Source organism: Salminus brasiliensis, chromosome 5, assembly GCF_030463535.1.
Source record: "Salminus brasiliensis chromosome 5, fSalBra1.hap2, whole genome shotgun sequence".
NCBI lineage: Eukaryota > Metazoa > Chordata > Actinopteri > Characiformes > Bryconidae > Salminus > Salminus brasiliensis.
In genome coordinates, this window is record NC_132882.1 from 4,189,202 (window position 1) to 4,201,541 (window position 12,340).

The 12,340-nt window shown below is 45.6% G+C and overlaps 1 protein-coding gene across 1 annotated transcript in view; it reads right to left on the reverse strand.

Annotated features, from left to right (window-relative positions):
• Positions 1-12,314, reverse strand: part of LOC140555826 (uncharacterized) — an 80,609-nt gene extending 68,295 nt beyond the window's left edge. The window contains exons 1-2 of the mRNA XM_072679146.1: positions 12,020-12,314; positions 5,649-5,678 (exon numbers count right to left, since the gene is read on the reverse strand). Coding sequence (XP_072535247.1) covers positions 5,649-5,678; positions 12,020-12,187 — 198 coding nt within the window. The 5' untranslated portion in view covers positions 12,188-12,314. The remainder of the gene's footprint in view (positions 1-5,648; positions 5,679-12,019) is intronic.
• Positions 12,315-12,340: the final 26 nt, after the last annotated feature.

Below are 12,340 nucleotides of genomic sequence, written 5' to 3' on the forward strand. Positions count from 1 at the left end.
ACTAAAAGCCTTGGTCTGTTCCGGGCAGAACCGAGAGAACAACCACAAACAAGAGAACTGATGTGGCTACAGAGTGGATTCTTTTAGGTCAAAGTCAAGTCAACCGCTGGGTCCAGTTCTCGGGAGAAGCCGAGGCCAACGTGGGCAGACGTTCAGGGCCTGTTAAGACAGCAAAGAGAGCAGCCTAATGAGGGTACATGTAGAGGGGTATGAAACCCCCCAGCATTGAGGAGCTGTGGAGCAGTGGAAGAACTGTGTTCTCTGGAATGATGGATGGTGGTGGAGCTCCATCCAACACTTTTGGGATGAGTCGTAGAGTTGGGAATGAGGTGAGGTTGTGATCACCGAACATCCTGAACTAACTAGCACTCTTGTTGCTGAATGCAATCAAATTCTCACAGCAATGATCCTCCAAAATCTAGTAGAAACCGTTCCCTGGACAGTAGAGACAGTTACTGCAGGATACAGTAGAGTAGAAAGTAGGAAGTAGGAAGGTGCAGGGTGGTTGGTAAATTGTTGCTAGGTAGTTGCTGTGATTTCCCAGGTGGTTGATATGGTGTTGCTAGATGACTGATGTGGCATCTAAGGTGGTTTCTATGTTAAGTCGTTGCTAGATGGGTGTTCTCTGGAATGATGGATGGTGGTGCTCCATCCAATACTTCTGGGATAGGTTGTTAATGAGGTTGGTTGGTGATCACCCAACAACATCCTGATCTTGTCATTGTATGCAATCAAATCCTCACAGCAATGTTCCTCCTCCAAAATCTAGCAGAAACTCTTCTTCTCTGGACAGTAGAGACAGTTACTCCAACAAAAGCAGGATCAGCTCTTTAGAATACTCTTGATTTCAGAAGAAACGATGAATGAGCAGGTGTCCCAATACTTATGTCCATATTGTGTTTGTTAGGCTGCTGTTTGAACACAGAGAGAAAATCAAGTTTCAGCTTGGAGCTGGACGTTGTCTGCTTTGGCTGTTATGCTGCTTTTTGTAGAATCTCATATCAAACTGTGTAAAGTGTTAGCGCCCCCTGCTGGGCTGAGAGACTCACACAAAGGGTCTTGCCTTTTTCATGAGGACCAAGAGGTTTTTTTTAGAAATACCTACAGTAACACTCCAAAGATGGGTGGATGGATGGGTGAATGGGTGGATGGGATGGATGGGATGGATGGAATGGGATTAGATGGGACGGGATAGGATGAACAGAATGGATTATTGGATGGATGGATTAGATGGATGGATGGATGGATGGGATTGGATAGATGGAGTAGATTGGACGGGATAGGATGAATAGAATGGACTATTGGATGGATGGGATGGGATTAGATGGGATGGGATAGGATGGGACATGATGGATAGGATAGATTGGATGGATACAATGGATTATTGGATGGATAGATTAGATGGATGCATGGATGGATGGATGGGATGGATGAGATGGATGAGATGGATGGAATGGATGGATGGAATGGATGGATGGAATGGATGGATGGATGGATGGATGGATGGGATGGGATGGGATGGGATGGGATTTATGGGTGAGATGGATGGATGGGATGGATGGGATGGATTTGATGGGTGAGATGGATGGGATGGATGGGATGGATGGGATGGATTTGATGGGTGAGATGGATGGGATGGATAAATGGGATGGATGGATGGATGGATGGATGGATGGGATGGGATGGATGGGATGGATTTGATGGGTGAGATGGATGGGATGGATGGGATGGATTTGATGGGTGAGATGGATGAGATGGATGGATGGGATGGATGAGATGGATTTGATGGGTGAGATGGATGGATGGGATGGATGAGATGGATTTGATGGGTGAGATGGATGGATGGGATGGATGAGATGGATTTGATGGGTGAGATGGATGAGATGGATGGATGGGATGGATGAGATGGATTTGATGGGTGAGATGGATGGAATGGATGTAATGGATAGGATGGATGGAAATTGAGCAGCCAGTAGCAGTTACACAATACAGCCCAGTAATGCAATACAATACTAAGGTTGGTACAGTACAAAAGAATGAATCCAAGCACAGCAACAAAATACCCTCATCTATAGACACATATATCTCCCTGATTACAATGAGACATGAGGTTATTTTACTACAATTAACTACAATAGATAAAATTCACTTCCATAACCTAAAAGATAAACATCTCACTTACTACACTGAGTCATCTACAACTATACTAATGCATCTGAAGATGAAAGACAGGGCAGTAATAAAGTTTTGTTATGTAATTTAATAACATGTAATAATTTTGTTATGTGAGTAAAGGAAATTGAGTTAATAACAGTGTAATAACACTTTTGGCCCATCTGTGGACTACAGGCTGTTTAAGTGGTTTACCACATAACCAGACATGTAATCCCATGTAATACAAAGGATTGGCGACACAGAAACACTGGATACTGGAACTGAACTTCAAATCTGATTCATCTTTGCTTAAATATTTGGAAAAGTCTTAAGCAAAAGCCAAAGCGGGTTCTGATCTGCTCTGGCTTCCCCTATAGCTCCCTCTCTCTCTCTCTCTCTCTCTCTCTCTCTCTCTCTCTCTCTCTCTCGCTCTCTCTGACTTCAAAACAAAAGCCTCCGCACGTCAGAAACGTTCTACAGAAGAAAAGAAGTGCGCTTGGCAGCGCGGAACCCAAAGAAAGAGCGGAGGAAGCTCTTTGGTGCCTCCAGCCTTTGAGTGGAATGAATGAATGAATGGTAATGGCGACACAAAGCAGTGAAAGCAGCCCTTGTGAGCGGCTGTTGTTGGAGTAAAGATGCACAACGTGAGTTACACATCAAAATTCCCACCAGAGCGCACACACAGGCTTTGCCGACCGCAACCGCAAGCTGCAGCGGAGAGGAAACGCTGGTAGACCATCTCGGTTGGGTTTTGGTCTTGAGGCAATTAGCCTCACTAATTTGTTTCCTAACAGAAAGCACAAAGGAACAACCGTGACTCGGCTCAGAGCTCCACCTCGATGGTTCACTCAAACGGTATAAAAAGAACGGCGCTCTGAGCTTTCTGCACTTCATATTTTCGTTGCTGTGTGGTTCTGAGGCATCTCCACCCATTCGCCTGGAATTTAACCCGTCGGATTCCCTGCCTTTGCCCTGCAACCGGGTCACTGCTGCCTCATTTCTTCCCATCCGGCACCGCGACTTTCCAGAACAGCCCTTTGAAAGCGGTGCCTGCTTTGAGGTTTACGTTGGCAGGGAGAAATCACGTCGCTGTAAAAACCGCGCCGAGGCAGCCGGGCGCTTGGGTTCAGCCCAGGGTCGCGAGGCCTGGAGCCCGGTTCCCCGTTTCTTATTAGCGTGCAGCAGGGAAAGCTAAGGCAGGGGGGATTTTGAGGGACTTAGGAAGCCAATACCAATGACCTCCCTGCTTGTGTTTGGAGTTATGAAACCGTTCTGCTGCTTCCAGACTTCTGATGCTTTACAAGGGCGTACAAGGGTTACAGTGAGGGGGGAAACGTAGGAGATGTTAATCCTGTGGTTAGAACCTTGGTGTTAAATAAACAGCAGTGTTTGATCTTCAGAACGTTGAGGGAAATGGAGACCTAAGAAGATCCAGCAGCTCCAATTCAGCTGAACAACTGAATTTGACCACGTCATTTCTGTACTTGGCTCTATGCCACATATTTTACGCAAGAACGTAAGATTTTACGTAGGAAAAGCTACGAACACCCCGTGAATCAACAGCTTGTAGAGCCACCTTTAGCAGCAATGGCGGGCATTCGTTTATGCACAGCTCTCTTAAGGTCCCACCACGGCATTTCAACTGGGTTAAGGTCTGGACACTGACTGTGCCATTGCAACACCTCGATTCTTTGATCGATTCTTTTTCAGCCGTTTTGTTGTAGATGTGCTGGTGTGCTTGGGATCATTGTCCTGTAGCATGACCCAATTCCAGCCAAGCTTTAGCTGTTGGACCGATGGCCTCATCTTTGACTCTTTATGAGAATACTTTGGTCTACAGAGGAGTTCATGGTCGACTCAATGGCTGCAAGGTGCCCTGCAGGTCCTGTGGCTGCAAAGCAAGCACCACCCCACCACGTCACCCCACCACCACTGTCGCCAAACATGGAGCTGTGCAGTATGGCCAAACGTCTCCGCTTTGGTCTCGTCTGTCCATAGGACATTGTGTTGCTGTGTTGCCATGTCCTTTTAGAAAGACTAGGCTTTCTCCTGGCAACCCTTCCAAACAAGTCATACTTTTCCAGTCTTTTTCTAATTGTATCTGAAACGGTGGAGGAACTGCAGAAGAACCTTTTTTATTTTATTCTAGTGGTACAGATTCAGGACTTTCCCTAAAGCTGGATCCAAAGATAGTATCCTAAAGATCCTCTAGGAACCTAGCTTTAGCTAATAATAATAGTAGATTCCCATCTAAGCCAGAAAGTTGCAGCTTTTGGCCTGTACACATCAACACAACCACTAGCTAGCACATCTGACTACTGTTAAAAGGCTATTGCAGCTAGCTTAGCAACAGGCAGCTGAAAACAGCATTCAAAACCCCCCACACCACCAGACAGGGCCTCTTGTTTTTCAGCCGTAGCTTAGCTTCAACAGTAGTAAGCCATGACTACTGGAGACCTTCAGTTCGGCCCACTAATGTTAAAAATATTTGGAACCTAATTGGACCATTCTAGATGATCTAGAACATGAACATTTCACAAGTTCAAAACAGAACCAACATGCAAAAGACATTAGCGTACACACCAATCATCCATAACATTTAAACCACCCACCTAATACTGTACAGGTCCCCCTCATCCCACCAAAACAGCTCTAACCCATCAAAGCATGGACTACATGGTGCCCTGTGATATCTGGAACCAAGACATTAGCAGGAGGTTCTTTAAGTCCTGTACACTGAGTGAGGTGGGACCTCCATGAGCACCATTTGGCCTGTGACCTTACCCCAGCAGACTGTATCCATCTGCCAGTTTCTCTGCAGACTCTGTTATTGGCCTCCTTCCAGCCTGTTCTTCAATGCTCAACCCCACAGGACTGATAGTAATTGAGTGGGAGGTCATTCTGATGGTGGTTACGGTTCACAGACACCTAGAGGGCACATTGCTTTCCATGTATGTAAATGACATATTTTAAATAACATATATTAAAGGACCTTCAGGCAGGTAAGGCAAACCATCCAGGAACTCCTGGAAAGCCCAGCAGCCACACGAACACTCAGGCAAAGACCTGCATCTGCCAACGGCATCCGGGTGGCTTTAATACTGAGGAACAGACAAAGCAGAGGGAAAACGAACACCACAGAACATACAAAACCTCCTTGTTCCGGCTCCTCACGGGTGTGAGCACACAGTCTGCTAAAGTTCACTCTCCATTTGAGCCCATTCATGTGGAATACACACCGACACAGCCTCATACACTCACCCAGGCTGAAGATTAGACAAGCCGAGACCTGCAGAGAGCCCTCGAGACATTTTCAAAGAGCCGTCCCTCAGAACTAAAGCCTGCCTAACGGTTACAGCACACAGGTGACGCTCAGACGGGACCTGGTCGGTTACTACACACTCCATGACTCTGACCCCGCTGGTCACCACAGCGGGCTTTCAAAGCGCCCACTCGTTCCACACACAACAGAAGATAAGAAGAAGAGCACTCACCTGTGGTCCAGCGGTGCTGCTCCTCAGCCTCTGTGAAGAGAGGGAGAGAGGGAGTGAGAAGGTTGGTGGAGGAGGAGGTGGAGGTGAAGGTGGAGGAGGAGGAGGAGGTCACTGTGGTGCTCTTTTGTTTGCGAGTGGTCACTTTTCCATGCAAATTAGCACAACGAACAGCGAGCGTTTTCCACAGAACAGCCTCTTTAGCCAGTGTCACACATACAGAGTGTGCTAGGTGCTAGATAGGTGCTAGATAGCGCATTTATGGAGTGGCAATTGGCCTTGTCCTCTCTAGGGTGGATAGGTGGCGCTATCCCCACAGTGACGCTGGCCGTCACTGGCGTCTGGTAGTCGGTGCCAGCCCCCCCCCCCCACACACACACACATTCACAATGATCTAGATTCTGCTTCTCCATTCGCAATGTTCTAGATTCTGCTTCTCCATCCACAATGCTCTAACTCTCTCCACATTCACAATGTTCTAGATTCTGCTTCTCCATTCACAATGTTCTAGATTCTGCTTCTGCATCCACAATGCTCTAACTCTCTCCACATTCACAATGTTCTAGATTCTGCTTCTCCATTCACAATGTTCTAGATTCTGCTTCTCCATCCACAATGCTCTATCTCCCTCCACATTCCCAGTGTTCTAGATTCTGCTTCTCCATTCACAATGTTCTAGATTCTGCTTCTCTATCCACAATGCTCTAACTCTCTCCACATTCACAATGTTCTAGATTCTGCTTCTCCATTCGCAATGTTCTAGATTCTGCTTCTGCATCCACAGTGCTCTAACTCCCCCCACATTCACAATGTTCTAGATTCTGCTTCTCCATTCACAATGCTCTAGATTTTGCTTCTCTATCCACAATGCTCTAACTCTCTCCACATTCACAATGTTCTAGATTCTGCTTCTCCATTCACAGTGTTCTAGATTCTGCTTCTCCATTCGCAATGTTCTAGATTCTGCTTCTTCATCCACAATGCTCTAACTCCCCCCACATTCACAATGTTCTAGATTCTGCTTCTGCATCCACAGTGCTCTAACTCCCCCCACATTCACACTGTTCTAGAGTCTGCTTCCCCTTTTCACAATGTTCTAGAATGTTCTCCCATATTTACAAGGTTCTAGACTCTACTCTTGGGTTTATATTCCTCTAGAATCCATCCACATTGTTCTACCACCCATATTCTCAATGTTCTAGAATCTGTTTGCACAATTACAATACTCTACAACGTTTCCCCTTTTCATACTGTTCTAGAATATTATGTGCATTCATTCTGTTCTAGAACCGCTCCTCCATTCACACTGTTCTGAAATGTTTTACACTTTCACGTCCTAGAACGTTCTCCCACACAAACAGTTCAAGGATTATTTTAAAAAGCTGTTCTGCAATCTTCTCTCCTGCATTCAGAGTGTTAAAAATGATCAAGAATGTTTTCCAACCCTCAAGAAGTTCTCCAACTCTCATACCTTTCTAGAATGATGTCCTATGGACAAGGTTCTAGATAACTATTCAGACGTATTGGGACAACTGTACATTCATTATCTCTTCTGAAATCAAGGGTATTAAAAAGAGTTGATCCTCCTTCTGTTGGAGTATCTGTCTCTACTGTCCAGAGGAGAAGACTTTCTACTAGATTTTGGAGGAGGAGCATTGCTGTGAGGATTTGATTGCATTCGGGAACAAGAGTGTTAGTCAGGTCAGGATGTTGAATGATGATCACCACCCCACCTCATCATCCCCAACTCCTCCCCAACTCAACAAAAAAAAGTACTGGATGGAGCTCCACCACCATCATTCCAGAGAACACAGTTCTTCCACTGCTTCACAGCTCCTCAATGCTGGGGGGCTTTATACCCCTCTAGCCCAGCATGGTGCCAATAGGGTCATGCTCATCTGCTCCTGCTAAGAGTCCTATTCTATTGGCAATACTTTTCTACAGGGACTAGACAAGCTGTGTGTGTGCATTTCACATATGTGTCAGCAATGGGTGCAACTTAGCATAGCTAAATACATCATTAGAAGGGGTGTCCACAAACTTTTGGACATAGAGTGTACATTATTGTTGAGTTTACACTTAAGCATTTTATGATGATATCGATTTCATACCAATACCAATGTTGGACCTACGCCATCTGTAGTTGTAGGCACCAAATCCTGGTTCTATCCACTCTAGAACCATCTAGAACCATCTAGACCACCTCTAGACCAAATCTACATGTTCCAACTCAAAGGCATCACTAAGAAGAAGTGAGGGGGCGATCTACAGCCGGGGGGCTGGCGGCACCATGTGATGGTGAACTCCAGCAGCTCCCTCTCTGTCCTCTCAGAGACCCTCTCTCTCAGACAGCTCTAATAAGCAGGGCACTCCGAGGCCAAGGTCAACACGCCTGACCTTTGACTCTCAGATATCAGAGGGGGGGCCTGTTAAGACACTCGACCGATTGGTTCAGGGGTCAGAGGCTGCCCCTGATGTCAGAGCTTTATCACATGGTGGCTGAGTAAAGTGTAAGCCCTTCATAAACACACCACATTCCACAGCCATCTGGACCTGCCTAACGACCGTCCACACAGCTGAGGTATCTGAAGCCTTCAGTACATCGACCCAATACTTACGTTGCATGGACAAAAGTATTGGGACACCTGTTCATTCACTGTTTCTTCTGAAATCAAGGGCATTAAAAAGAGTATCTCCTGCTTCTGTTGGAGTAACTGCCTATACTGTCCAGAGAAGACCAAGGCTTTCTACTAGATTTTGGAGGAGGAGCATTGCAGTGAGGATTTGATTGCACTCAGTGGCAAGAGCTTTAGTGGGGCCAGGATGTTGGATGATGATCACCACCCCACCTCATCATCCCCAGATGTACTGGATGGAGCTCCACCATACATCATTCCAGAGAACACAGTTCTTCCACTGCTCCACAGCTCTGGGGGGCTTTATACCCCTCTATAGCCCACGCCTGGCCTTATTAGGCAGCATGGTGCCAATAGATAGGTTCATGATTATCTGCTACAGAGAGTCCTATTATATTGGCAGTACTTCTCTACAGGTACTGGACAAGCTGTGTGTGTGCATTTGCACATCTGTGCATTGGTTAAAAATGGTGTCCAGAAAGCAGAGAACAGAGCAGGGTGAAGACTGGGGAATATAGAAAATAATATATATATATATATATATATATATAACCGTGTGAGTGTGAGGTACAGGTGAGTAAGTGCTTTACCATCGCTTTAAAGAATGAAAAACGAGATCAGGCTCATTATCCACATGCCTGTCATTGCAGAGGATGATGAAAAGAGCCTTCAGGCGACAGCTTAGGCAAGACACTGCTTGCTAGTTTATGGTGTCTGGATGAAATCTTGGTCATATCTTGCCCACATGTCTTCCATTTCACCTTCTATGTGATATTGAAGCTGGTGGAGCATTAGATCATAAAGCTGTAATTACTGATACCAGATTTTCAGGTATCTGCCGATACAGAGTACCGATACCGAATACCGATACCAGCTCTGGCTCTAAATCCTGATATTTATGGAGTTCCACTTTTTATAGGTTGTACTTTTTTACAAAACCCCTCCCAATACAACAAAAGACTCTCCCAGTACAGTTAAAACTCCTCCCAATACAACAAAAGACTCTCCCAGTACAGCTAAAACTCCTCCCAATACAACCCCAAACCTCTCCCAGTACAACCAAAACCCTTCCCAGTACAACCAGAACTCCTCCCACTACAACCAAAACCCATCCAAATACAACCAAAACCCCTCCCACTACAACCAAAACCCCTCCCACTACAACCAAAACCCGTCCAAATTCAACCCCAAACCTCTCCCAGTACAACCAAAACCCTTCCCAGTACAACCAGAACTCCTCCCACTACAACCAAAACCCGTCCAAATACAACCCAAACTCTTCCCAATACAACCAGAACCCCTCCCACTACAACCAAAACCCATCCAAATACAACCCAAACCTTTCCCAGTACAACCAAAACTCCTCCCGGTACAACCGAAACGCCTCACAACTGATACTCCCCCAACACAATCAAAACTCCTCCCACTACAACCAAAACCCCTCCCAGTACAACCAAAACTCCTCCCGGTACAACCGAAACGCCTCACAACTGATACTCCCCCAACACAATCAAAACTCCTCCCACTACAACCAAAACCCCTCCCAGTACAACCCAAACTCCTCCCGGTACAACCGAAACGCCTCACAACTGATACTCCCCCAACACAATCAAAACCCCTCCCACTACAACCAAAACCCCTCCCAGTACAACCCAAACTCTTCCCAATACAACCAGAACCCCTCCCAGTACAACCAAAATCCATACCAATACAACCAAAACTCCTCCCACTACAACCAAAACTCCTCCCACTACAACAAAAACCCTTCCAATACATCCAAAAAACCCTCCCACTACAACCAGAACCCCTCCTAGTACAACCAAAAACTCCTCCCACTACAACCACAACTCCTCCCAGTACAACCCAAACCCCTCCTTACCAGCACAGTTGTTTTCTCATCAGCATGGATTGCTGTAGCTGTGGCATGACATGGAAATGTTCAAATTTCGAGGCAGCAACCGTCTTCAGCCCAGAGCAGGAAGAAGCTGAGCGCATAAACAACTTTCGGCTGCATAATGAGCAGATTTGCATATTCCGTCCCACGCAGTGATCGGATTCCAGGCTGACTAATTTGACACATTTGACTGCCAAGTGTTAAAGCACATAGCCAAAACCAGATACTAGTCACATGAACTACCCAGGTGTAAAAAGGGGTCAATGGGTTCTTTTCAGCGATGTCCCAGCTAACCTAGCAGGGCCTGTATGGAAGCTCACCAGGGTCAGTGATAGTCCAGGCGGTCCTAAACTTGGGTCCTGCCTGGGTTGTACCTCCTGTCTACACATTGTGACGGTAGGACAGGGTATGCGTTGGGACCTCCTGTTCATCCCTGCACCAGGCTTTAGCTCTCCCGGTTGCTCAGATTCAAAAAAAGGGCAGAGCCATGTTAGTTTTTTCTAACATGTCTGATTGGTCAGGAGCATCTGGGCTGTACACTGCATAAGGGGCCTAGATTGGACCTATGTGAGATTAAGGTGGGCTGTAACAATGATGCCCATTTGGGAAGCCCACCCATTTGAGGCCTACATGAGCACATTGGCTAGGATATAGGTATGAAGAACCCGAAAGGGGTTCTCCTATGGCCTGGCTAAAAGAACCCTTTGTAGCACCTTCATTTTACAAGTGTAGCGCTGAGTGGATTAAGCTCATGATAAAGTCACTGAGTGAAACTGACCCCTGGTGCTGCCAGCCCTGGTGACCACTGGAACACTGTAGGGAGTCTCTGTGATTCGGTTCGGACACAGTTAAACCCCCTGTAGGCTTGGAGTGCAGAACACAGCTGCCAATCCCACGCTCTCGTGCTCTCAGACCATCCTAAAGCTGACTGGCTCCAATGCTGGCAGTGAAAATGTCAACCAAGGCCTCAAAGATGACCACATGTCCAGGGCTGAAAACGTATAGGGCCATGCACTATAAATACAGACGCCCATAAAATGTTTTGGTTAGAGGGGTCGAGCTTATATGACCCTCATTACCTGCAACGTTAAATGCATCGTGATGTCGGGTTTAAGAACTAGTATAGTCAATATCTACGCAGTGAGTCAAAAGTTTGGGAACACCCCCAATATACATATACACACACATATAAACACAATTATGGTATATGGTATATATACACATTATATATATGGTATATATGCTGATAGGCATTGTTTCTGTTCTGTGTGTATATGTATATACATGTACACACACATATATATAAACACATTTATGGTATATATACACATATGCTATATATGCAGATAGACATTGTTTCTGTTCTGTGTGTATATGTATATACATATACACACATATAAACACATTTATGGTATATGTTATATATACACATTGGTATATATGCAGAAAGACATTATTTCAGTTCTGTGTGTATGTGTATGTGTGTATATATATACACACATAAAAACACATTTATGTTATATATGCAGATAGACATTCCATAGGAGACTTTTGCAGAGTCTCCTATGGAATGTCTATCTGCATATATACCATAATATATATATATATATATATATATATATATATATATATATATATATATATAATGCATATATATATAATGGTATATAATGGTATTGGTATATATAATGATATATATAAACTTTTGCAGAGTCTCCTATGGAATGTCTATCTGCATATATATATATATATATATATATATAAATAATTATGGTATATATGCAGATAGACATTCCATAGGAGACTCTGCAAGAGTCTAACAGCCCATAGTGAGAAGGACCAACCTGGAGGAGAGTGAGGAACGTCCAGCAGAGCAGATAAGCAGCCAGGCTGAACTTGGCCACCACGTAAAGCTCAGGGGAGCAAGGCACGAGCTGCAGCTGCTCTTCATCCACACTTTCCTCTTCTTCCTCCTCCTCCTCCTCTTCCTCCGCGACCTGCCGCCACTCCATCTTCCTTCAGGCTTTAATCCTCAGACAGCTCCCTCGCTTCAGCACTTCAGCATGTCCAGGAACCAGCCTCCACCCTCAGCACGGCGCACGAACACGAGCAGCAGACGCCTCGCGCTGCTGGAAAGTTTGCTCTGCACGGGCTGCGCGCGCTGT